We start from the raw sequence: 26,741 nt of genomic DNA, 5'->3' as shown, positions 1-26,741 counted from the left end.
CAGATTTAACTGAAACACTTTAATTCTCTCTGATGAATTATTAACTCTGAAAAGAGCTGGATGCTTGATCCCAAAACAACTTGAGAAAGCTGCTTCCACTGCTCTGCTACACTGGTGACATTGGGCCCATCGATGAGAAAGGACTGTCAACATCAACACTAACTCAGTGGACTTATTAAAAACAGACATTTCCTCCCTTTGAACGTATCTACATAGAGTCATTTTGCCTTTTCTCGGGGATCACGAACTCAGCCTCAATGGGATTTCAGGACCTTCTGCGTCAAGTTGGTGGCCAGGGGAGATTCCAGATCCTTCAGATGGTTTTTCTTCTTATCTCCAATGTCATAGTGCAAATGCATATTCCATTGGAGAACTTCACTGCTGCCACCCCTGATCATCGCTGCTGGGTCCCCATCCTTGACAATGATACTGTCTCTGATAATGGCACTGGGATCTTCAGCCATGATGCCCTCCTGAGAATCTCCATCCCACTGGACTCAAATCTGAAGCCACAGAAGTGTCGTCGCTTCCTCCACCCCCAGTGGCAGCTACTTCATTTCAATGAGTCTTCTCTCAACACAAGTGAGCCAGACACGGAGCCCTGTGTGGACGGCTGGGTATATGACAAAAGCACCTTCCCCTCAACCACTGTGGCTAAGGTAAGAGGCACCATTTTCCTCCTTTGAGGGCGTGATCTGAGTGTTTAGAGGTTACACAAGTAATGAACATGCTTCAAACCCTCAGTCGTTATGAAAGTTGAATTCTTCTTTCTTTCAAGTATCTGTTGCTTATCTATTACATGTCAGACATGTGCAGATAACCAGAGTAATGAATTTGAAAACAGTCATAAACTCTCCTATCACAGTGCTTTTATTCTTGAGGAGACCAATGTTTAAACAAATCACTTATATAATGTATGAAAAATGATATGCTAGGTGGGTCATGCCAATCTTTTCTGCAAATTAGAAACATCAGGGGAGGCTGACCAAACCTCCATGCTCAGACTGCAACTCAGAGGAGTTTTAAGAAATGCTTGGGGGTGAAAATCAGTCATCACTAATTTTTTAAAGCTGTCTACTGATTTCACTGTGTAGCCAAGATTGAGGACTGCTTAGTACCAAGTACAAAATGAATACAGAGACAGGAAAATAATATGACCCCTCTAGTTTAAGTGAGCCTTACTAGAGAAAATTATGCTTAAGCTGAGAGCTGATTGATAAAGTTTCAGCTAAATTTTTTTAATACAGGAAAGCAACGCTGGATGGGAAGATAGGGGCCTGATATACTGAAACTTGCAAGTCGGGGTAAGGTGTTTGGGGCAGGTTTCCACTGAGGTGTTGTAAGCTGCTGTGAAGCTCTAGAGTGTTGGTTTCCTTGTTTTCCAGTGGGACCTGGTATGTGAATCTCAGCCACTGAAATCAGTGTCTCAATTCCTATTCATGTTTGGAATGCTGCTGGGAGGTGTTGTATGTGGCCTTCTCTCAGACAGGTGAGTATTTCTGGCTCACGGCTTTCTTTTCTCTGGGGATGACGTTGCACCCAGGGATCTAGACACAAACGGAAAGTGACAGTAGCATGGCAAGTGCGCTTGTCAGCATTGAGTGCTATATAGAGGAGGACAGACAAAGGATGTCTTCAGCAGACCTGGAGGTGTTTCAGGACAGGCTTCAGAGACGAGGTACATGGCATGTGGTTTATAAATGAGACAGAGTTACCCTTGGCAGCAGAGAGGGAGAATTTTCACAACAGGGGATTCAGTCTATTTGAAGAACACAGATATAGAGAAAAGCATTGCAGGCCTTGGCCAGGCTGTCATGTTTAGTTGCTCCTGGACCTTGTTAGATAAATGCTTATGGTCACCTACAGGCTAGTTATTGTGCAATAGTTGCCCCAGTCTGCTGGGTAGGCATTCCTATGTAAAATTTGTGGGGTGTGGGGCAAGGTGTCATTAGTGTTATATAAAAAACTTGTACTAGTAGCCTTCATCTTTGTTCCTGCCAAAACAGCTTTTAAAGGTAAATTTTATTACCACATAAGATAATTCATTGAAGGATATTTCCTCTCATGGTTTGTGGTGTGAGAAGTTTGGGGTATCCCGTGCCTGGCAGTACCCCTTCTGAAATAGACAGGCAACCATCGCCACCACTCAGGCCTATCTCCCATGAGGGAAGTGGCGGACTTGAGGTGCCCTTTACATCCACCATCATAATGTCAACTGTGTTCTCAGATGAAAACTGTGAACTCTGAGTGAATAACAGTAAATGTAACTTACACAAGATTTCAAAATAAGAGTGTTTCTTTCATCCAGTCCTGTAACCCAGTACTCTCTGATGGTGTCATGAGACAATGCACATAGGTAAGTTTCTTTTTTCTTTTTTTAATTTTTACTATACTTTACTTTAAGTGAACGTTTACAAATCAAGTCAAAAATTTATATACACCATGCTGTATACACCTCCCTCACATGCCTGTCAGTTTGACTTACTGTGGGGGCTTGCGTGTTGCTGTGATGCCTATTCCCAAGAAAGGTGATCCAACCGAATGTGGAAATTATGGAACAACATCATTAATATCACACACAAGCAAAATTTTGCTGAAGATCATTCAAAAACGGCTGTAGCAGTATATTGTGACAGGGAACTGCCAGAAATTCAGGCCAGTTTCAGAAGAGGAAGTGGAACCGGGGACATCATTGCTGATGTCAGATGGATCCTGCTGAAAGCAGAGAATACCAGAAGGATGCTTACCTGTGTTTTATTGACTATGCAAAGGCATTCCACTGTGTGGATCATAACAAATTATGGATAACATTGCGAAGAATGGGAATTCCAGAACACTTAATTGTGCTCATGAGGAACCTTCACATAGATCAAGAGGCAATCGTTTGGACAGAACAAGGGGATACTGATTGGTTTAAAGTCAGGAAAGGTGTGCGTCAGGGTTGTATTCTTTCACCATATCTATTCAATCTGTACGTTGAGCAAATAATCGGAGAAGCTGGACTATATGAAGAATGGGGAATCAGGATTGGAGGAGGACTCATTAACCACCTGTGTTATGCAGATGACACAACCTTGCTTGCTGAAAGTGAAGAGGACTTGAAGCACTTACTAATGAAGATCAAAGACCACAGCCTTCAGTATGGATTACACCTCAACATAAAGGAAAAAAATCCTCACAACTAGACCAATGAGCAACATCATGATAAACAGAGAAAGGATTGAAGTTGTCAAGGATTTCGTTTTACTTGGATCCACAATCAATAGCCATGGAAGCAGCAGTCAAGAAATCAAAAGACGCATTGCATTGGGCAAATCTGCTGCAAAGGACTTCTTCAAAGTGTTGAAGAGCAAAGATATCACCCTGAAGACTAAGGTGTGCTTGACCCAATCCATGGTATTTTCAATTGCATCATACGCATGTGAAAGCTGGACAATGAATAAGGTAGACCAAGGAAGAGTTGACGCCTTTGAATTGTGGTGTTGGCAAAGAATATTGAATATACCATGGACTGCCAAAAGAATGAAAAAATCTGTCTTAGAAGAGGTACAACCAGAATGCTCCTCAGAAGCAAGTATGGCGAGACTGCGTCTTACATACTTTGGACATGTTGTCAGGAGGAATCAGTCCCTGGAGAAGGACATCATGCTTGGCAGAGTACAGGGTCAGTGGAAAAGAGGAAGACCCTCAAAGAGGTGGATTGACACAGTGGCTTCCACAATGAGCTCAAGCGTAACAACAATAGTAAGGATTGCTCAGGACTGGAAAGTGTTTCTATTGTGCATAGGGTTGCTGTGAGTTGGAACGAGTCCACGGCACCTAATAACAACAACAAGATACACACCTAGTTGCTCTTCCTCTAATGAGACAGTACATTCTTTCTCTCTACCCTCTCTTTCTGTGTTCATTCAGCCAGATTCTGTCCCCCTCTGCCTTCTCATCTCCCCACCAGACAGGAGATGCCAACGTAGTCTCAAGTGTCCACCTGATCCAAGAAGCTCATTCCTCACCAGCATCGCTTTCCTTCCCGTTGTCCAGTCCAATCCCTGTCTGAAGACTTGCCTTTGGGAATGGTTCCTGTCCTGGGCCAACAGAAGGTCTGGGGGCCATGACCACCGGGATCCTTCTAGTCTCAGTCAGACCATTAAGTCTGGTCTTTTTACAACAAGTTGGACTCTGCAGCCCACTGCTCTCCTGCTCCCTCAGGGATTCTCTGTTGTGTTCCCTGTCAGGGCAGTCATCGGTTGTAGCTGGGCACCATCTAGTCTCAGGCTGATGTAGTCTCTGGTTTATGGGCCCCTTTCTGTCTCTTGGGCTCCTAATTACCTTGTGTCTTTGGTGTTCTTCATTCTCCTTTGCTCCAGGTGGGTTGAAACAAATTGATGCATCTTAGATGGCCGCTTCCTAGCGTTTAATGCCCCAGACGCCACTCTCCAAAGTGGGATGTGGAATGTTTTCTTAATAGATTTTATTATACCAGGTGACTTAGATGTCTGTCCCCTGAAACCATGGTCCCCAAACACCCGCCCCTGCCTTTGAAGCATTCAGTTTATTCAGGAAACTTCTTTGCTTTTGGTTTAGTCCAGCTGTGCTGACACCACCTGTATTGTGTGTTGTCTTTCCCTTCACCTAAAGTAGTTCTTATCTGCTATCTAATTAGTGAATACCACTTTTCCACTCTCCCTCCCTCCCCTCTCTCGTAACCATCAACGAATTTTTCCTTCTCTGTTTAAACTATTTCTCCAATTATTGTAATAATGGTCTTATACAGTATTTGTCCTTTTGCAACTGACTAATTTCACTCAGCGTAATGCCTTCCAGATTCCTCCATGTTATGAAATGTTTCACAGATTCATCACTGTTCTTCATTGGGTTATTTTTCTAGTTGAGTTTTTGCAGTTGAATGTAGATTTTAAAGATCAGACGCTGATCAGAAATGTCATAGCTAAAAACTTTTTCCCAGTCTGTAAGGAACCTTTTTACGCTTTTGGTGACGTCTTTTTTTTTTTTTTGGATGAGCATAGGTGTTTGATTTTTAGGAGCTCCCAGTTATCTAGTTTTTTCTTCTGCATTGTTAGTAATGTTTTGTATATTATTTATGCCATGTATTAGGGCTGCTAACATTGTCTCTCTTTTTTCTTCCATGATCTTTATCATTTCAGATTTTATATTTAGGTCTTTGATCCATTTTAAGTTCGTTCTAGTGCATGGTGTGAAGTATGGGTCTTGTTTCATTTTTTTGCAGATGGATATCCAGTTATGCCAGCACCATTTGCTAAAAAGACTGTCTTTTCCCCCATTTAACTGCTTTGGGGCATTTGTCAAATATCAACTGCTCATATGTAGATGGATTTATGTCTGGATTCTCAATTCTGTTCTATTGGTCTATGTATCTGTTTTTGTACCAGTACCAGGCTGTTTTGACTACTGCGGCAGTATACTAGATTATAAAATCAGGTAGAGTGAGGCCTCCCACTTTGTTCTTCTTTTTCAGTAATGCTTTACTTATCCAGGGCCTCTTTCCCTTCCATATGAAGTTGGTGATTTGTTTCTCCATCTCATTAAAGAATGTCATTGGGATTTGGATTGGAATTGCTTTAAAATCTATAGATCAGTTTTGGTAGAATAGACATTTTTATAATGTTAAGTCTTTCTATCCATGAGCAAGGTATGTTTTTCCACTTACGCAGGTCTCTTTTGGTTTCTTGCAGAAGTATACTGCACTTGTCTTTGTATAAGTCTTTTACATCTCTGGTAAGGTTTATTCCCAAGTATTTTATCTTCTTGGGGGCTACTGTAAATGCTATTGATTTGGTGATTTCCTCTTCGATATTCTTTTTGTTGGTGTAGAGGAATCTGACTGATTTTTGTATGTTTATCCTGTATCCTGATATTGTGCTGAACTCTTCTATTAGTTTCAGTAGTTTTCTGGAGCATTCCTTAGGGATTTCTGTGTATAAGATCATGTCATCTGCAAATGGAGATACTTCTTCCTTGCCAATCCGGGTACCCTTTATTTCTTTTTTTCTTTATTTAGCTTAATTGCTCTGGATAGGACCTCCAGCACAATGTTGAGTAAGAGTGGTGATAAAGGGCATCCTTGTCTGGTTCCCGATCTCAAGGGGAATGCTTTCAGGCTCTCTCCATTTAGGATGATGTTGGCTATTGGCTTTGTAAAAATGCCCTTTATTGTGTTGAAGGATTTTCCTTCTGTTCTTATTTTGCTGAGAATTTTTATCATGAATGGGTGTCGAACATTTTCAAAGGCCTTTTCTGCATCAATTGATAAAATCATGTGATTCTTGTCTTTTGTTTTATTTATATGATGGACTACATTAATTGTTTTTCAAATGTTGACCCATCCCTGCATACCTGGTGTGAATCCCACTTGGTCATGGTGAATTATTTTTTTGATATGTCGTTAAATTCTATTGGCTAGAATTTTGTTGAGGATCTTTCCATCTAAGTTCATGAGGGATATAGGTCTATAATTTTCTTTCCTTTTCTTTTCTTGTGGTGTCTTTACCTGGTTTTGGCATCAGGGGTATGCTGGATTCGTAGAATGAGACTGGGAGTATTCTGTCCTTTTCTATGCTCTGAAATACCTTAAATAGTAGTGGTGTTAATTTTTCTCTGAAAGTTTGGTAGAACTCTGCAGTGAAGCCATCTGGACCAGGGATTTTTTTTTGGTTGGGAGTTTTTTGATTATCTTTACAATCTCTTCTTTTGTTATGGGTTTGTTTAGTTGTTCTACTTCTGTTTGTGTTAGTTTAGGTAGGTAGTATGTTTCTAGGAATTCATCGATTTCTTCTAGGTTTTCAAATTTGTGAGAGTAGAGTTTTTCAAAGTAATCTGATATGATTCTATTGATTTCAGTTGGGTCTGTTGTAATATCGCCCATCTCATTTCTTACTTGAGTTATTTTCTTCCTCTCCTGTTTTTCTTTTGCCAGTTTGGCCAGTGGTTTATCAATTTTGTTGATTTTTTCCGAGAACCAGCTTTTGGTCTTGTTGACTATTTCCATTGATTTCTGTTCTCTATTTCATTTAATTCTGCTCTAATTTTTATTATTTATTTTCTTCTGGTACCTGAGGGTTTCTTTTGTTGCTCTCTTTCTATTTGTCCAAGTTGTAGGGATAATTCTTTGATTTGGGCCCTTTCTTCTTTTTGGATGTGTGCATTTATTGATATAAATTGACCTCTGAGCACTGCTTTAGCTGTGTCCCAAAAGTTCTGATAGGAATTGTTTTCATTCTCATTGGATTCTATGAATTTCTTTATTCCCTTCTTAATGTCTTCTATAATCCAATCTTTCTTGAGCAGGGTATTGTTTAGTTTCCAAGTGTTTGATTTCTTTTCCCTACTTTTTCTGTTATTGATTTCTACTTTCATGGCATTATGATCAGAGAAAATGATTTGTAATATTTCTGTGTTTTGGATTCTGCTAAGGCTTGCTTTATGACCTAATATGTGGTCTATTCTAGAGAATGTTCCATGTGCACCAGAAAAGAAAATGTACTTGGCCGCTCTTGAATGGAATGTTCTGTATATGTCCATGAGGTCAAGTTGGTTGATTGTGTCATTTAGATCTTGCGTATGTTTATTGAGCTTCTTTCTGGATGTCCTGTCCTTCACCAGAAGTGGTGTGTTGAAGTCTCCTGGTATTATCGTGGAGCTGTCTATCTCACTTTTCAATGCTGATAGAGTTTGTTTTATGTATCTTGTGGCCCTATCATTGGGTGCATACATATTTAATATGGTTATATCCTCCTGGTATATTTGTCCCTTTAATCATTATGTAGCGTCCTTCCTTATCCTTTCTGATGGATTTAACTTTCAAGTCTATTTTGTCAAAAATTCATATTGTCACTCCTGCTCTTTTTTGATTGTTGTTTGCTTGGTATATTTTTTTCTATCCTTTGAGTTGTAGTTTGTTTGTGTCTCTAAGTCCAAGGTGTGTCTCTTGTAGACAGCATATAGGATTGTATTTTCTAATCCATTCTGCCACTCTCTGACTCTTTATTGGTGTATTTAGTCCATTTACATTCAGCAAAATTATGGATAGGTATGTTTTTATGGATTTAGTGCTATCATTTTGATGTCTGTTTTTGTGTGTTGTTGACAGTTTCTTTTTTCTACTTAATTTTATGTGCTGAGTAGATTATCTTTATATATTGTCCTTTCCTCATATTCTTTGTTGTTCATTTTGTTTCTGCTGAGCCTCTATTTTTTTCTTGTATTTTATTTTGATTTGTAGGATAATTTGTCTCCTCTGTGGTTATTTCAATATTTACCTTCAGTTTTCTAAATTGAAACCTAACTTTTATTTCTTTGTATTGCCTTGTCTTCCTCTCCATATGGAAGATCTATGACTACATTTCTTAGTCCCTTTTTATTGTTTTAATGTTCTTTTCCATAATAACATCACTTTTTACCTGTTTTGAGCACTTTTTTACCTTGATTTATTTTTGTGATTTTCCTGTCTGAGTTGACTCCTGATTGCTCTGTCCAGTGTTCCATAGTCTTGGGTTGATACTTGATACTATTGATTTTCTAACCAAAGGACTCCCTTTAGTATTTCTTGTACTTTTGGTTTGGTTTTTACAAATTCCCTAAATTTCTGTTTCCCTGGAAATGTCCTAATTTCACCTTCATGTTTGGGAGACAGTTTTGCTGGATATATGATTCTTGGTTGGCAATTTTTTCCTTCAATTTTTTATATAACTCATCCCATTGCCTTCTTGCCTGCATGGTTTCTGCCAAGTAGTCCTAGCTTGTTCTTATTGGCTCTCCTTTGTAGGTGGCTTTTTGTTTATTCCTAGCTGCTCTTAAAATTCTGTCTTTGGTTTGGCAAGATTGATTATAATATGTCTTGCTGACATTCTTCTAAAATCTACCTTATGTGCAGTTCAATGAGCACCTTGGAGAGATATCTTCTCATCTTTTACAATATCAGGGAAGTTTTCTCCCAAAGAATCTTCAACAATTGTGTCTGCTTTTTTTGTTATCCCTCCCTGTTCTGGTACTCCAATCCCTCATAGGTTATTTCTCTTGATAAAATCCCACATAATTCTTAAGGTTTCTTCATTTTTTTTAATTGTTTTATCTGATTTTTCTTTAAATACATTGGTGCCAAGTGCTTTATCTTCAAGTTCAGAAATTCTGCCTTCCCTTGCTCAGTTCTGCTCCTGACTTTCTATTGAGTTGTCTCCTTCTGTAATTTTATTGTTAATCTTCTGAAATTCTGATTGCCGTCTGTCTATGGATTTTTCCAGCTTATTAAATTTTTCATTATGTTCCTGAGTAATCTTTTTATTTCTTCAACTGCTTTATCTGTGTGTTCCTTGTCTTTTTCTGCAAATGCCTGATTTCCTTCCTGATGTCTTGAAGGGGTTCCGTATACTATTCTTTTGTATTCTGCGTCTGGTAATTCCAGGAATGCACTTTTATCTAGAAGACCCCTGACTCTGTTTTGAGAGTTTGTCGAGGCGATCATGCCCTGTTTCTTTATGTGACTTGATATTGACTATTGTCTCAGAGCCATCTGTAAATTATTGTATTAGTTTATTTTATGTTTGCTTACTGTGTCATATCTTCTTTCTTTGTTTTGTTTTGATATGTCCAAATAGGCTGCTTGAGTGAGCTAGCTTGATTATTTTCACCTTTGGAGCTCTGACGTCCTGTCCCCAGAGCGCTAGAGCTGTTATTGTGTATATCAGTCTAGGAGTCCATTCACTTTTCTTATATGAATTCAGCTCAGATGTCCAGGTAGCTGATCATCAAGTGTGTGGAACAGGCTCTGTCCTACAGTCTTAGAGGGGCAGGAATGATTGGTGTAGGTACTGGTATCTGGTTGCAGCAGGGCCTCATGCTCTGAACAAGGCAGGAGGCTGAGAATCATCCCCCAACTCTCTCGGAGGAAAATGTGCCCCTATTCCCTAGAGCATACAGGTGGGCGGGTTCTGCAGACGGACCATGGACACCCAAAGTGTTTGTTTGTAAGGACTGGGAGGTACCAGTTATCCTTGGACCCGTGTCATGTATGGCTGGGTATCCTGAGTGGAACCACCAGTCTTTATGCCCCTGATGTGGGTAGGTGAGGACCCTGTTTAATAGGCAAAGCAATGTCAAACATCAAACACCCACCTCTCCACCGCACAAAGGAAACAGTTGTGTTCTGCCAACAAGGGTCTATTCTCCTGAAATAGGCCCACACAGGTCCATACAGAGGGGAAAGGTACTCAAAGTCCACGGACTGTTTATGCATGGACAGGAGTTGCTTCTGTCCTGAGGTCCCTCGGTTAGTGGAGCTGGCCAATTATTTTTTCCCCCAATTGCAAATTTTTCCCTTCTCCATGGCTCTAGGTGCTCAACAGGGCCTATCTCAGGCCCAGGGAAATCAGTTGCTGAAGCTGGCTTGGAGGGGTGCATTAAAGTATACGCAAGTACTTAGCTTTTGGCGAGACCACCCTTCTCCTCTTGTTCTCGAGGTGTAAGTAGGCTGTATGGCTGGCCGCTTCTCCCTGAGAAAACTGCAGCTGAACACTACTACCATCCCACTGCATCTGTTCCTGGTAGTGGTGCCTGAGGGCTCCTGGCGATTCAGGTCCAGTAACTCCTCTCTATTTCTGAACTGTCTCTTCCTTCCCCTGCCCCTCAGTTCATTTTGTAACCTTGCCTTTGATGTTCAGGGCTCCTAGCTTGTCATAAATATACTCGTTTCACTTGTTTTTTCAGGTCTTTGTTGTAAGAGAGTTCGCTGGAAGCATCTGTCTATTCCACCATCTTGACCCCGCCCCCAGTGCTGTCATTTTGATGTCTTTTTTGTGTTGTTGACAGTTTCTTTTTCCACTTAATTTTTTTGTGTTGAGTAGTTTATCTTTATATATTGCTTTTCCTCTTCATCATTGTTGATTTTGTTTTAACCAAGTCTTTATTTTCTTCTTGTATTTTATTTTGCTGAATAGGATTCTTAGTCTCCTTTGTGGTTACCTTAATATTTACTCCTATTTTTCTAAGCTTAAATCTAACTTTTATTTCTTTATATCGCCTTGTCTTCCTCTCCATATGAAAGATCTATGACTACATTTCTTAGTCCTTCTTTATTGTTTTAATGTTTTCTTCTTCTACATGATGACATTGCTGTTTCCATTTTGAGTGTTTTTTTTATCTTGATTTATGTTTGTGATTTCCCTTTCTGAGTTGACATCTGGTTGCTCTGTCCTGTGTTCTAGTCTTAGGTTGATATCTGATACTATTGATTTACTAATCAAAGAACTCCCTTTAGTATTTCCTGTACTTTTGTTTTGATTTTTATGAATTCCCTAAACTTCGTTTACCTGGAAATGTCCTAATTTCACCTTCATATTTGAGAGACAGTTTTGCTGGGTATATGATTCTTGGTTAGCAATTTTTTCCTTCAATTTTTTATATAACTCATCCCATTGCCTTCTTGCCTGCATGGTTTCTGCTGAGTAGTCCGAGCTTATTCTTATCGATTCTCCTTTGTAGGTGACTTTGCATTTATCCCTAGCTGTTAAGATTTATCCTAACAGCTTGTCCCTGTTAAGATTCTGTCTTTATCTTTGGTTTTGGCAAGTTTGATTATAATATGGCTTATTGACTTTCTTCTAAAATCTACCTTATGTGGAGTTCAATGAACATCTTAGATAGATATCTTCTCATCTTTTACAATATCAGAGAAGTTTTCTGCCAACAAATCTTCAACACTTCTCTCTGTATTTTCTGTTATCCCTCCCTGTTCTGGTACTCCAGTCACTCATAGGTTATTTCTCTTGATAGAGCCCCACTTGATTCTTAAGGTTTCTTCATTTTTTTTTTAATTCTTTTATCTGATTTTTCTTCAAATACATTGGTGCCAAGTGCTTTATCTTCAAGTTTCAGAAATTCTGCCTTCCGCTTGTTCAGTTCTGCTCCTTTCTATTGAGTTGTCTCCTTTTGTAATTTTATTGTTAATCTTCTGAATTTCGGAATGCTTTCTGTCTATGGATTTTTCAGCTTATTAAATTTTTCATCATGTTCCTGAATAATCTTTTTAATTTCTGCAACTACTTTATCTGTGTGTCCTTGTCCTACAATTTGCCTGATTTTCCTGACCTTGTTCCTAATGTCTTGAAGAGTTCTGTGTATTAATCTTTTGTATTCTGCATCTGGTAATTCCAAGAAGACACCTTCATCCAGAAAATCCTTTGATTCTTTGTTTTGAAAGCTTGTTGAGGCGATCATGCCATGTTTCTTTTGTGACTTGATATTGACTGTTGTCTCTGAGCCATCTATAAGTTATTGTATTTGTTTATTTTATGTTTGCTTACTATACCCTGCTTGAGTGAGATAGCTTTTGAAGCTCTAACGTCCTGTCACCAGATGGCCAGAGCTGTTACAGGGTATATGAGCCTAGGAGACCATTTTTTTTTGTATGTATTCAGCTCAGGTGTCCAGGCAGTTGGTCATCAAGTGTGTGGTACAGGCTCTGTCCTACAGTCTTAGAGGGGCAGGGGTGATTGGTGTAGGCACAGGTACCTGGTTGCAGCAGAGGGCTATGCTGTGAACATGGCAGGGGGCTCACAAACATCTCCTGAATTTCTGTGAGGAAAGTGCCTCCCTGTTCCCTAGAGTGCACAGGTGGGTGGGCTCTGCAGCCAAGCAATGGACATCCAATACTTTTGGTTGTAAGTACTATGAGGTACCACTAGTCCTAGGACCCCCATTGCTGGTTGCTAGGTGACGTAGGTGGAGCCACCAGTCTTTAGGCCCCTGATGTGGGTAGGCGAGAACCCTGTTTAATAGGCAAAGTGATGTCAAACATGAAATATCCACCTTTCCACTGCACAGGTGAAACTGTTGCAGTCAGCCAACAAGGGCCTGTTTTCCTGAAGTGTGCCCACTCAGGTCCATACAGGGGTATAAGGTGTTCAAAGTCCATTGAACGTTTGTGGCTAGACTGGAGCCCCTTCTGTCTTGAGCTCCAAGGTTTCTGGAGCTGGCAGATTATCTTTTCCCCCAACTGTGAATTTATTCATTCTTCAAGGTCAGGAGAATGGCTCAGGGAATACATCAGGGCCGATGACAGGCCCAGGGAAATTGACAGCCACTGAAGCTGGCTTGGGGGCTTGGGCTGTGGTAAAATAAACACAAATACTTAGATTTTGCAAACTGCGCCATTCTTCTTTGGTTCTGGAAGTGCGAGTACACTGTGTGGTTTGCTGTCTCTCCCGGAGGAAATGGCACCCGGAACACTACCATCAGCCCCACTGCATGTGCTCCAGGGAATGGTGCCTGAGGGTTCTTGGGGATTCAGGTCTGGCAACTCCTTTCTACTTCTGAACTGTCTCTGCCTCCCCATGCCACTCAGTCCATTTTCTAACTTTGCCTTTGATGTTCAGGGCTCCTAGCTTGTCATAAATATAATCATTTCACTTGCTTTGGGGGGTCTTTGTTGTAAGAGGGGTCACCAGAAGCATCTGACTACTGTGCCATCTTGGCCCTCCCTCAGCAGCCCATTGGTAAGTTTTAATGGAGCATAATGTGGAATTTTTTTTTTTTTTTAATGTGGTAGAAAAGGGGAGAAGGGTCAATGGAAAAACAAGACAGTGGAGAATTACATGAGGTTGAGAGGGACCTGATACACTAATCTAAGGATTTTGAACTTCATCAGAAAACTAAGGGGAAACACAAAAGGATTATGTGTAGAGAAAGTCCATGGTGAAAATGATATTTTTGAAATAGCACACTCATTATTCATAATATCCCACAACTGGAAACATATAAAAAATAGGATGGACAAATAAGATGCAGAATATTCACATAACAAAATACTACAGAGCAAAGGGAACGAACAAACAATAACATGCAGTGATGTAGATAAATACGATACCCTTATGTTGAGTAGGACTTGCCCAATACCAATGTTGCTGTTGGGCTGTTGTTAGGTGCTGTCGTTGAGTTGTTTCTGACTCGCAGCGACCCTGTGTACAAAAAATGAAACACTTCCTGGTCTTGCACCATCCTCGAGACGGTTGTTATGCTTGAGCCCATTGTTACAGCCACTATGTCAATCCATCTTATTGAGGGTCTTCCTCTTTTTCACTGACCCTTTACTTTCCCAAGCATGATGTCCTTCTCCAGGGACTGGTCCTCCTGATAACATGTCCAAAGTACATGAGACAAAGTTTTACCATCCTCAGTTCCAAGGAGCACCCTGGATGTATTTCTTCCAAGACAGATTTGTTTGTTCTTCTGGCACTTTGTGGTATAGTCAATATTCTTCACCAACAACAGAATTCAAAGGTGTCAATTATTCCTCAATCTTCCTTAATCATCGTCCACATTTTGAGGGCTTATGAGGGGATTGGAAATACTATGTTTTGGGTTAGGCATACCTTAGTCCTTAAAGTGACATCTTTGCTTTTTAACACTTTAAAGAAGTCTTATTAAAGCAGATTTGCCCGATGCAATCTGTTGTTTGATTTCTTGACTGTTGTTTCCATGGACATTGATTGTGGATACAAGTAAAATGAAATCCCTGACAACTTCAATGATGTCATTTATTGGTCCAGTCGTGAGGATATTTATTTTCTTTATGTTGAGATGAAATCCACATTGAAGGCCGTAGTCTTTGATCTTCATCAGTAAGTGCAAGTCCTCTTCATTTTCAGCAAGCAAAATTGTGCCATCCGCATAACACAGGTTGTTAATGAGTCTTCCTCCAATCCTGATGCCCTGTTCTTCAAATAGTCCAGCTTCATGGATTATTTGCTCAGCATACAGATTGAATAAGTATGGTGAAAGGACACAACCCTAATGCACACTTTTCTTGGCTTTATACCACGCAGCATCCCCTCGTTCTGTTCAAACAACTGCCTCTTCTTCTGTGTACTGATTCCTCATGAGCACAATTAAGTGTTCTGGAATTCCTATTTTCATGATGTCATCCATAATTTGTTATGATCCACAGAGTTGAATGCTTCTCATTGTCAATAAAACACAGGTAAACACCTTTCTGGTATTCTCTGCTTGCAGCCACGAGCCATCTGAAATCAATACAAAAAATACATAAATGATCACATACTATACAATTCCCCTTACATGAAGGCCAAAAACAGGCAAATTACTCTATATAGTGTTGGAAGTTAGGAAACGGATTCTCTGGAGAATATTTATTGAGATTGCACTGGATGTATAGATCAGTTTGGGTAAAAATGCCATTTTCCAAAATTGGATGTTGTGATCTATAAACATGGTGTGCCACTCCACTAATTTAGGTTTTCTTTCATTTCTCTTTTTATGCTTTATAACTTATAAGAGCAGTCATATATTTTTTACATTAAATTTATTACTAATTAGTTTCTGATGCTATAGAATCCTGAATTATAAATTTAATTTATAACCACTTACTGGTAGTATATAGAAGTGCCCTGACATGTGTATATTCACCTTGCATCTTGCTACCTTGAGCAATTCATCTATTATCATGCCATCTGCAAGTAGAGACAATTTTACTTATTACTTTCCCATCTTTTGTTTTTTATTCTTTTTCTAACTGTAGCTAAGACCTTCAGTGCAGTTGTAAATGAAAGTGGTGATACCTGCCTTCTTCCTGATCTTATGTAGAATGCATTGAGTCTTTCACTGTTGAGTATATTAGTTGTACAATTATGGTTGTTGTTAACCATTTACCAGTGGCTCTTTTACCCTTCATCAGTAACAACAACCCCTTTCCCATTCCTACCCTACATTAAATTAATTCCTTCTTTTGAGAACTTTCTATAGATTCCTTTCTCTGGTTGTGGAACTCTTATATTCTAGAAGAAGCAGATTGCCCACATTCTAGAAACTCAGACACAATAGAGGGGTATTGTACAACCCATCGTCCACTTTGAAGCATTGCTCCATGGATGTTCCTTTCACATGAGTTAGCCTTGGACTGCACAGTCCTAGAGGCCCAAGTACAAATTTAGCTTCCTTCTGTTCTAGAAACTATACAGGCTCTCTATTATGTTAAATGCAAGCGTTAGAACAGGGACATTTAAAACATGTTAAAACTTCCAGTATTCCAGATTGAAGAACAGATTTATATACTCAATATCCAATTACAAACACAAATGTTCCTTCTGAGAATACCAATGGTCAATTTCCTTATTGATTCTCCAAGTCTCAAGTGCAAAGTTTCAGTTGCTAAAACATCCTCCAAATTTCCAACTGTGCTTTCTTTTTACTAAATCTTGCAACATTATTAATGTTCCCATAATCTAACCTCTCTGTTTCTCAGGTTTGGGAGGAGGGTGATTCTCAGTTGCTGTTTCCTCCTGATGGCCATTGCTGACACATGTGTGGTCTTTGCTCCTTCCTTCCTCATTTACTGCTCACTGCGCTTCTTGGCTGGGATTTCTACCACAGGCATCATGTCAAATATTATTTTGCTCAGTAAGTCAACCTTTTTCAAATTTCTAAGCCTTGGCTTTGACCTAGAAATTCCAATTTTTTATTTTAAGTTAAAATCTTGTTTCTGTTTCCTTTCAGTAATAGAATGGTCAGTGCTCGAATTCCAAGCCACGGGGATGACGCTGGCAACCATTTCCTATAGTGTTGGTTATATAACCCTGGGAGGCCTGGCTTTTGCCCTTCGAGAGTGGCACGTGCTTCAGCTGATGGTGTCCGTACCATTATTTGTCCTCTTTCTGTCCTCAAGGTATGAACTTTTTTTTTCTCTTCCTTTGTCTTAGAGGATTCTGGGATGAAGTATACATAGAATCAGGACACATGGATTCTGTTTTGATCTTTGGTCAAGACGTGAACACTTGATCTCCTAATCTGCCCCTTCTGCGCAATCTGAAGGCAGACCAGTAGGGTTGTCAGGTGATATTGAGGACACTCAGTTAAATTTGAATGTTATATAAACAACAATATTTTCTGTTTAATGATATCTCAAAATTTGCACAGGACATAATAATGCTAACAATTATATTTTGTTTATGTGAAAATTCTGCTTAACTTAGAGTTCTTTATTCTTATTTGCTAGCTAGATAAAGTACAGAATGTCCCATAAAATTTGAATTTCAATAAACAACAAATGATTTTTAGCAAAAATATGTCTGAAGCTTTGAACAGTACATAGTGATGGTAAAAATCATTCATTGTTCCTATAAAAATTCTATGGAACTACTTCTTCATATTTGTAAACTAGATAAAATACTGCATGTCCTGTTAAATTTGAATTTCACGAAACAGCTCATTTTTTAGTGAAAGTATATCTGAAATTCTGCATGGGACATAGTTATGCTAAGAAATTATTCACTGTTTATTTGAAATTCACTTTAATTGGGTGCACAGTATTGTTATTTCTGACAACCAGCTACCTAAGAACAGGAAGTAGCATGGAATCCCCTGCCTGGAAATTCTGCATCTTTCTAACTACCCTCACAATTAAGCTTTAACAGGTGTTTTGGACACATAACTATATACAATTATTTTCCTTATTAAAATAAAGTATACAACCACAAATTTCAAGAGGAGATACCCTGGTTATTGTCTGTGTTTGTATGTGTGGCTTTAAAAAGAAGCATATATTGAAGAAGTTTCACTGCTTTTCAATTTATAGGTATGATTGGATAAGATAAGGAGCCCTGGTGGTGCACTGGTTATAGAGATGGACTGCTAACTAAAAGGTTGGCAATTCAAAACCACCAGCAACTCCGCAGAAGAAAGATGTGGCAGTCTATTTCCGTAAAGATTTACAACCTCAGAAACCCTACGGGGTCACTATGAGTAGAAATTCACTCCATGACAGTAGGTTTCTGGCTTATTGGATGAAATGAAGGAGCAGCAAATTTGCCTCTATAATTACCTAAAGAAAGAGCAGCAGGGTTTCTCTACTTCTAACAACTGAATGTAGAGCATATGGTTTGCATCACTTTTCTGTGCCTGTCTTCTCTTTGATACCTTTAATGAGCTTTAAGGATGGCTAACTATGCCCCTCTCCTTAAAAAGACTGGTTCAGTGGAGGAAGCCTATATAGTTAGAAATAACTGTATCTCAGAGCAATGATGATAGATTTAACACAAGGAGATAATTTTAAATACACGGAAGTGTTTATTCCATGTCAGGCTCATCCATTAACTCATTTCATATTCATAAGAACCCTACAAGGCAGGTGACACTATGGTCCTCATTCCATAAGTAAGAAAACTGAGGCAAATTTTACAAGTACCTTACTTGTATAGCAAGTTTCCATTATAGCTGGTAGGAGCTGGAGTGAGGCTATGAGTGTACATAAATAACTTGATGGTCCTTCTTTCATAAAATGACCATATATTATGAATACCTATTTTCTTGGCTCCTATAAAGACCTTGGAAGGGGTCTATACAAAGGAGGGGAAGCCAAACTTTAGCTTCATGAGCTTTGTGTTAAATTTGCACCTGAGTAAGAAGGCAGACATTCTGACTCCAACTGTGCCTTACCAGCAGTGAAGGCATACTGCATGAGGGCCATCCTCATATCTCCCTAGTTATGTTACAAGAGAAGGTAAGTCATGTTCCCTGGTACAGCTGAAAAAGCGGTGGGTAGTAGATGATAGTGAAAAGGCCTCTCAGAACAGACGTTATATGAATAATAAGCAACTGCGAGTGAATGCTCCTGTGTCCTCCTCTTTGCTCAGGTGGCTGGCAGAGTCTGCTCGATGGCTGATTGCCAACGATAAGCTAGAAGGCGGCTTAAAGGAACTTAGAAAAGTTGCACACATGAATGGAATAAAGAATGCTGGAGAAACTCTGACCATGGAGGTGAGATAGAAAGGGAAGCTGATGAGGGGTAATAGGGAAGACATGCCTGACCTCTACACTAGTCAGTGTCCATAAGGAGAATAGAGGGTAGAATGTAGGCATGGTTATGGGTATTCCTCCCTCACTGACCTAGTTATCAAAGGGTGTCAACATTGTTTGGGCTGGCATTGAAGGAGAATATGCTGACAAACATTGAATGCAGATATTTTGACTCGACAGAAACAAAAAACACTAAGTATTTACAAATGGAGAGACTATGTACTGGTCTCTCTAATTGTTAAGTTATAGTGACCAAAACTAACCTGTTCTTTTCCAACTAATAATCTATGGGTCTTACTCAGGATAATAAATCCAGTAAAAGGAAGGGTTAGTGACCATTCAGAAGAGTGGGTAATAGAGATTCACTTATTTCTTCATTCGCTCATGTACTCTTCTATTCATGACATATTTAGGGAGTGCCTACCACAATGAAGAACAAAGACCACAGCCTTCAGTATGGGTTGCACCTCAACATAAAGAAAACACAAATCCTCACAACTGGACCAATGAGCAACATCATGATAAACGGAGAAAAGATTGAAGTTGTCAAGGATTTCATTTTACTTGGATCCACAATCAACAGCCATGGAAGCAGCAGTCAAGAAGCAAATAACATATTGCGTTGGGTAAATCTGCAGCAAAGAATCTCCTTAAAGTGTTGAAGAGCAAAGATGTCACCTTGAAGACTAAGGTGTGCCTGACCCAAACCACGGTATTTTCAATCGCATCATATGCGTGTGAAAGCTGGACAATGAATAAGGAAGACCGAAGAAGAATTGATGCCTTTGAATTGTGGTGTTGGCAAACAATGTTGAATATACCATGGACTGCCAAAAGAATGAACAAATTTGTCTTGGAAGTACAACCAGAGTGCTCCTTAGAAGCAAGAATGGCGAGACTGCTTCTTACATACTTTGGACATGTTGTCAGGAGGGATCAGTCCCTGGAGAAGGACATCATGCTTGGCAACATAGAGGGTCAGTGGATAAAAAGGAAGACCCTCAACAAGGTGGATTGACAGCGGCTGCAACAATGAGCTGAAGCATAACAATGATTGTAAGGATGGCACAGGACTGGCCAGTGTTTTGTTTTGTTTTGTTTTGTTGTGCATAGGGTCGCTATGAGTCAGAAATGACTCAACGGCACCTAACAACAACCATGTGCCAGGTCTGTTCTAGTCCAAGAAATGTGGCAGTGACCACAGCAGCCACAAATCCCTACTCATAGAGTTTATAGTCTACATGTTACATATTTCAAGTCATGACTAAGTGAAAGAAATATTTCAAAGAGGGCTTTCTCTTTTTTTCTTCACCCCAGTTATAAAAGGAATCTATTGCTATGAATCTATGTGCATCATATTCATCATGTGATGCACATATAGAGATATTTATTGAACAACAGTAGTGTGCCAGGTAGGGGGCTAGACCATAAATAACAGAATAACTCACCTTCAAGGAGCTTTCACATTAATTTGAGAGAGAAAACTAACAGACAATTTTAAATCCAAATAGATTTGATAAGAGAATGGGAAGAATTATAAAGGAGCACAAGAGGAAATATCCACTCTTAATTCCTTGAGAAAGAAGAAAACAAGGAATTGGCCAGTCAAAGAGGAGGAAATAAAACATTTCTTGTAACATGTTTAATGGCACACATGATAAAAGATAATATGCTCCCAGAAGAAAGCAGAGGTCGTTTAGAAGAACATTTCAATGAAGAAGAACCAAAATGCTCCTGAGAGTTTAGATCCCACTGAAGATGGTGGGAAGAATTCAAGGTTTCCCCAGAGATGAAGTCATTGCACAGTCAGTGGCACTGCGGATACTGATTTGATTGGGACACCATGGCATGGCCTTTCTCTAAACAAATTTTAAATTTAGGTGGAGCCTTAGACTGTGTTGTTACATGCCAGATGGATATAAAATCCTATTGGACCAGCTATGTTTCAGGAAATATCTTGGATTCCAAATCCACACCTAGCCTCTTGCCTGCCAGGCTGACCTAATCCACAGAATGAAAGTTTAAATTCCTCCAGAGTAGAAGCAGATAGTAAAAACAAGTGAAACTATCCAGATACTAGGAAAGAATAATGCATTATCACAATTGAAAATCACATCAGGGTCAGGTGGAAGAAAGAGAGCACTGCAAATGAGGAGCAGTGGAAGCTTGGCTTAGCCTATGGATTCTATGCAAGAATGAGTACCTGTTATGGATTGAATTGGGTCCACCAAAAAATATGTGTTGTAATTCCTAATGTCTATGCGATAGGTTACCTACGAGTTGGAATTGACTCAACAGCAATGAGTTTATGCCCACGGTTATAATTTCACTGGGAATGGGTTGTCTTTGTTATGTTAACGAAGCAGGATTAGTGTAGGGTATATCTTGACTCAATCTCTTTTGAGATATAAAAGAGATTAAACAAACAAGTTAGCTAGCAGGGATAGGGGAAGAGGGATAACAAGCCACATGAGGATTGCCCAGGAGTAGAAACTCAAAAAAGACAAGAACCTTCCTCCAGAGCTGACAAAGAGAAATCTTCCCCTAGGGCCTGTACCCTGAATTTGAACTGCTAGCCTCCTAAACTGTGAGACACTGTGAATTTCTGTTTGGTAAAGCCACCCACTTGTAATATTTCAGTGAGAACAGCACTAGATAACTAATCACTGATATCATATTTGACTTTTTAAAGATAATTAAAAAATGGGTGGTATGGCAAAAGTAAGTACAGTCATGCATCACTTAATGTCCATGATACGTCCCCTGAAATAGGATGTTATATGATTTGGATGTTGTGCAAACACCATATTATATACAGGCAGTCCCCCAGTTAGGAACATCCAACTTACATACAACCAGAGTTATGAACCAGTCCTTGTAAAGCCTATTAAAAATTTCAGGTACATACAATGGTTCATATGGTTGTTGTTGCAGGTTTTGAGATCCACCATGCAGGAGGAACTGGAGGCAGCACAGCAAAAACCTTCTGTGTGTGATTTGTTCCACACACCCACCCTACGTAAATGGATCTGCCTCACATTTTTTGTGAGGTAGGCTTCACACGGTGCATGAGAAATGTTAGAATAGTGAGCCTATTTCTTATTTCAAAGGATACAACAGTGTCGTGGGGGACAGACTTGGAGATAAATGATAAGGAAAACATACAAGATAATTGCTATTGTGGAGTTGGTCAAAGGGTTACAAAAAGACTCACAGGCTAAGTATACAATGAGGAGTAAGTATGTCATGTCATCCGCCAAGGCTCACTCATTCCAGGATACTGGCGGTGAGAAAGCCAGTCACGGTACAGACCTTGGTTTTTAAGTTTCTTCATTGCTTGTTTCCATTTTCATTGAGGTACAGCTTAAAACAGTAAAATGTATTTTTAGAGAGACGCTGATGAAGAGTGAGCTAATTATATCAGGTGGACACTTGAGAGTGTGTTGGCAACTCTTGTCTGGAGGGGGGATGGGAGGATAGAGAGAGAGGGAAGCCGGCAAAATTGTCAAGAAAGGAGAGACTGAAAGGGCTGACTCAAGAGGGGGAGAGCAAGTGGGAGTAGGGAGTGAGATGTATGTAAACTTATATGTGACAGACTGATTGGATTTGTAAACGTTCACTTGAAGCTTAATAAAAGTTATAAAAAAAAAATACATTTCAGTGAATATAGCCATATGTAAATACGGAACCAAAAGTTATATCAAGATATAGAAACACTCTAATTCCTGGGCATTCCATCATGTACCCTCTACAACTTACTCCCCACACTCCAAAAAAAAAAAAAAAAAGCCTAACAATTCTGATCTTCATTATCATACAATTTTTTATATGACAACTTAAAAATCATCACCAGGAAAGAAAACACTTTACAAAACAACTTTGTCTTAATACTTTACCACCAGCCACTGGTTGACTGGGCCAAGGTCATGGTCAATTGCAGAACATAGGCTCTAAATCTTTATATGTCTTTCTTCTTTTGTTTACCACAGATTTGCAGTTTGTATGCCCTATGTTGGCTTGTTGCTCAACCTCCAGCTCCTGGGGAGCAATGTTTTCCTGATCCAAGTTCTTTGTGGCATCGTCTCCCTCCCAGGCCAAGGTCTGGCACTTTTGGCAATGAAACTTATCGGACGTCGAGGAAGCCAGGCCTTTTTCTTGTTCCTGTTGGGTGTTCCTATTCTGCTCTTCACATTTATGCCTCAAGGTGAGAAAAAGTGAAGGTCAGAGGAAGGAAGTGGCTTCTCCCTGTTGCTCCGGGATTGTACTGTCACACCCACCTAAGTCAGGAGTAAAAGAGCCTAAGGATCCCCCGAAACCAATCTGCAGGTTTAGGACAGATTCTGCCATTAAGTTGTTAGAAATGGAGTCAAAGGTCAGCAAAAGTTGGCCCAGACATATGGTTGTCTTCGTCATCACTGAGAAATATCTGGAAAATGGAGACACTTGCCCTTTGTCCAATCACACATTTCATAACAATCACTGAGGGAACAGGCCTTGCAACCGTATCCCAATATGGAGGCACAATACTGTCACTTCCTTTTCTAGTCTCTCATTACAACAGTTTCAGTGACGATTTCCTCCCTGATCTCTATGTGTCCACTTCTGTGTCTGGTATTAGGTCACCCCTGGTATTAGGTCACCGTGTCTACAAACCTGGTTTAGTAGAGGCTTTTTGGCTTTAAGGAAATAAAATCCTTTGTCTCAGGTGAAGAAGAAGTATACAATGGGATTGAGAGGTTAAGCATATTAAGATCCTCTCTTAGAATTTTAATTTTACTAAATGAAAAGATCGTATGTAAATGATTAGGGGACCCACGTGCTCACCATACTTCATGTATTTCCCAGCTGAGTAGTATATTTTACAGGACCAGATGGTGGCTCTAATTTTATTGAATGTCAGCAGGAATTTGGCTGCCTTATGGTAGATTGCACTCCGATGTTGCAAAGCTCTCTTTTTTTTTTAAGCTGGGTAGAAAACTGATTGTCTTAAGCTTCCCTTCTGTGGTTCACAACATCTTTGTTTCCCCCCAAAGAGTTCGTTGTTAATGATTACTGAGCCATCGTTTTAAGTCAAGATATTCTTCATCCTGTCCATTAGCATTGAAGTCTTCTCCTTTTATTACTCTCTTGTACCATATTTGTCCCTGGTCATATTGTATCCTCACCTAAGTTTTCAACTCCTCAAGGACATGGATGAGTCTTAGACTGCTCCGAATTTGTCCACATGACAGTCCTACAGAGTATAGGAAGCACTAGGCAGAACAATGCGAGGAAACTCCTGCCAGACTTTCTCTCCCTTCTCATCCTCTGGAAAATCTTGAATAAGCAGTGAGAGTTGGTATAATTATTTAGGTCTTTTTTTCATTATTTGTCTTCATCAAGGTTCTCCAGAAATATAGAACCAGTGAGATAGATGAATATGTAAAGGGAGAATTATTTCAAGGTATTGGCTCCTGAGATTGTGGGGACAGCAAGTCCAAAATCCGTAGGTCGGGTAACAGTCTGGAATCTCTTCCTGGTTCACGAGATTAGAGGAGACTGACAAATTCAAAATCTGTAGGTCAAGTTGCAGGCTGCAGACTTCTGCAGACTCGCATCCCAAGACTCATAGATCAGGCAATGGGAAGAGAGTAAATTTTTTTACAAATTAACTCTTTGGAAAAATACGCAGACCATTTGGAAGGCAATGACATTACATGGCATTAGGTTACATTATGGAACAGCAACTTCTCCAGTGATCGGCCAAACCACTGGGAACCACAGCTTAGCCAAGTTGACAAGTACAACTAACCATCACACTATTTAAGATGTAATAAGTAGACAAGTCACGTTTCTTAGCTCACCAGTCACTCCACCTTCTCTGCTTCTCTGCACTTTCTATGTTGTTGTTGTTGTTGTTAGGTGCCATTGAGTCGCTTCTGACTCATAGCGACCCTATGCATAACAGAATGAAACACTGCCCAGTCCTGAGCCATCCTTACAATTGTTATTATGCTTGACCTCACTGTTGCAGTCACTGTGTCATTCCACCTCACTGAGGGTCTTCCTCTTTTCCACTGACCCTGTACTCTGCCATGCATGATGTCCTTCTCCAGGGACTGACCCCTCCTGACAACATGTCCAAAGTATATAAGACCCAGTCTCGCCATCCTTGCTTCTAAGGGGCATCCTGGTTGTACTTCTTCTAAGACAGGTTTGGTCATTCTTTTGGCAGACCTTGGTATATTCATTATTCTTCACCAACACCACAATTCAAAGGCGTCAATTCTTCTTCGGTCTTCCTTATTCGTTGTCCAGCTTTCACACGCATATGATGCAATTGAAAATACCATGGCTTGGGTCAGGTGCACCTTAGTCTTCAAGGTGACACCTTTGCTCTTCAAAATTTAAAGAGGTCCTTTGCAGCAGATTTGCCCAGTGCAATGCGTCTTTTGATTTCTTGACTGCTGCTTCCATGGCTGTTGATTGTGGAGTCAAGTAAAATGAAATCCTTGACAACTTCAATCTTTTCTCCGTTTATCATGATGTTGCTCATTGGTCCAGTTGTGAGGGTTTTAGTTTTCTTTATGTTGAGGTGCAACCCATACTGAAGGCTGTGGTCTTTGATCTTCATTAGTAAGTGCTTCAAGTCCTCTTCACTTTCAGCAAGGAGGTGGAAGATATGCACTTTCTAGACAATGTATTTTACGCTTGCAAACACCTCTGATGGGGGCTTTCTTACTTGTATTTTGGGGATGCCGATTGCTTCAGCTCGGGTTTCCTGATGTGACTGGTCTTCTTCTCCCCAGAAATGCAGACCCTGAATGCTGTTTTGGCAGCTTTGGGAATGGGCGCTGCTTCTGCCACTATCACCTGCTGCGTTGCTCACGCCAATGAACTTTTCCCCACTGTGATCAGGTACAAAATGCTCTGTCAGGGTCAAAACAGAACTTTCCCAGCTAACTGGACCTTATGGAGGAAAGAAAACTGAAACTGGTTAGTTATCAAAAGCAGTCCACTTTTATACTAATAACACGTTCTAGCCAAAATTTATTGAAAGTTGACTTTTTGCCAGGTACCATATTAAGTCCTTTAATGGATCATCTCACCTAATCTTATGAACCATTGAAAGGGTAGGTGCTATGGGTATTGTTATTTTTTTAATGGTGGAAATCTGTAGTGATACATTTGTGAACTTGAAGCTAATACCCACCAACAAGACAGCACATTTCAAAAGCAAGGGAATGCAGCCAATCTCCATGTGTGCAAACACCCAGCTGTAGTGGCTCCAATAATGAAAGCAAAATAATATGTCAAAATTTCATGTGTGGATTTTACCAGATTTATTTGTATTGTTATTTATACCCTAAGGGCAAGAGTTTCAGGAATCCTCACAATGGCCATTTGTAGTGGGGCAGCCCTCTCTCCCCTTTTGATGACCCTAGCAGTGTTTTCTGCCCCCCTGCCCTGGATCATCTATGGAGTCTTCCCCATCCTGGCTGCCTTTGTTGCCTTTCTCCTGCCTGAAACCAGGGATCGGCCTCTGCGTGACACGATCCAGGATGTGGAAAATGAGTGAGTAAAACCTCTAGCTGTCGCTTGGGGGCACTATGTGCTATTGGTCTGATGGAGAAGGCAAAACACCAATGGGGTCGCTCTCTCCCTAGGCAGGCTCAGCCCTGGGCTGTTTCCATTTGTGATAGTGCCTTGAGTTCAGTGACTCCTCCATCCCCAACCACAGTGATGTCAGACTACATCTGAGAAACTCTAGATCTCACAGACCAGCTCTCCCCAGTTGTACCAGCAGTTTCAGTGGTGAAGAGAACACAATTAGGTCTCCTTTGACCCCCCCTTCCCTAGTGTAAGACAGACACCCCTTATGATTTTTCACAAATATGCACAGACCCAAACACCAGATTCTCATC

At 40.1% G+C, this 26,741-nt stretch overlaps 1 protein-coding gene across 1 annotated transcript; it reads left to right on the top strand.

Annotated features, from left to right (window-relative positions):
• The first annotated feature begins 249 nt into the window (after nucleotides 1-249).
• On the top strand, nucleotides 250-26,417 carry LOC100673036 (organic anion transporter 7-like). The gene is made up of 9 exons (XM_003419634.3): nucleotides 250-659; nucleotides 1,386-1,489; nucleotides 16,289-16,443; nucleotides 16,540-16,708; nucleotides 18,675-18,798; nucleotides 21,772-21,887; nucleotides 22,827-23,041; nucleotides 25,626-25,734; nucleotides 26,188-26,417. The coding sequence occupies exons 1-9, from the start codon at nucleotides 258-260 to the stop codon at nucleotides 26,393-26,395; spliced, it is 1,602 nt and encodes a 533-aa protein (XP_003419682.2). The 5' UTR covers nucleotides 250-257; the 3' UTR covers nucleotides 26,396-26,417.
• Nucleotides 26,418-26,741: the final 324 nt, after the last annotated feature.

This window comes from Loxodonta africana, chromosome 7 (assembly GCF_030014295.1).
Source record: "Loxodonta africana isolate mLoxAfr1 chromosome 7, mLoxAfr1.hap2, whole genome shotgun sequence".
In the NCBI taxonomy this organism is placed as follows: Eukaryota; Metazoa; Chordata; class Mammalia; order Proboscidea; family Elephantidae; genus Loxodonta; species Loxodonta africana.
The sequence above is the reverse complement of the archived record's forward strand: the minus strand, read 5'-3'. Positions and strand labels throughout refer to the sequence as shown.

Bases quoted from the DNA above. Each gene is read 5' to 3' on its own strand.
- LOC100673036 (XM_003419634.3), top strand. From the start codon at position 258: ATGGGATTTCAGGACCTTCTGCGTCAAGTTGGTGGCCAGGGGAGATTC. The intron at 21,888-22,826 runs GTAGGCTTCACA...TGTTTACCACAG, and splicing joins TGCCTCACATTTTTTGTGAG to ATTTGCAGTTTGTATGCCCT. The intron at 23,042-25,625 runs GTGAGAAAAAGT...TCTTCTCCCCAG, and splicing joins CTTCACATTTATGCCTCAAG to AAATGCAGACCCTGAATGCT.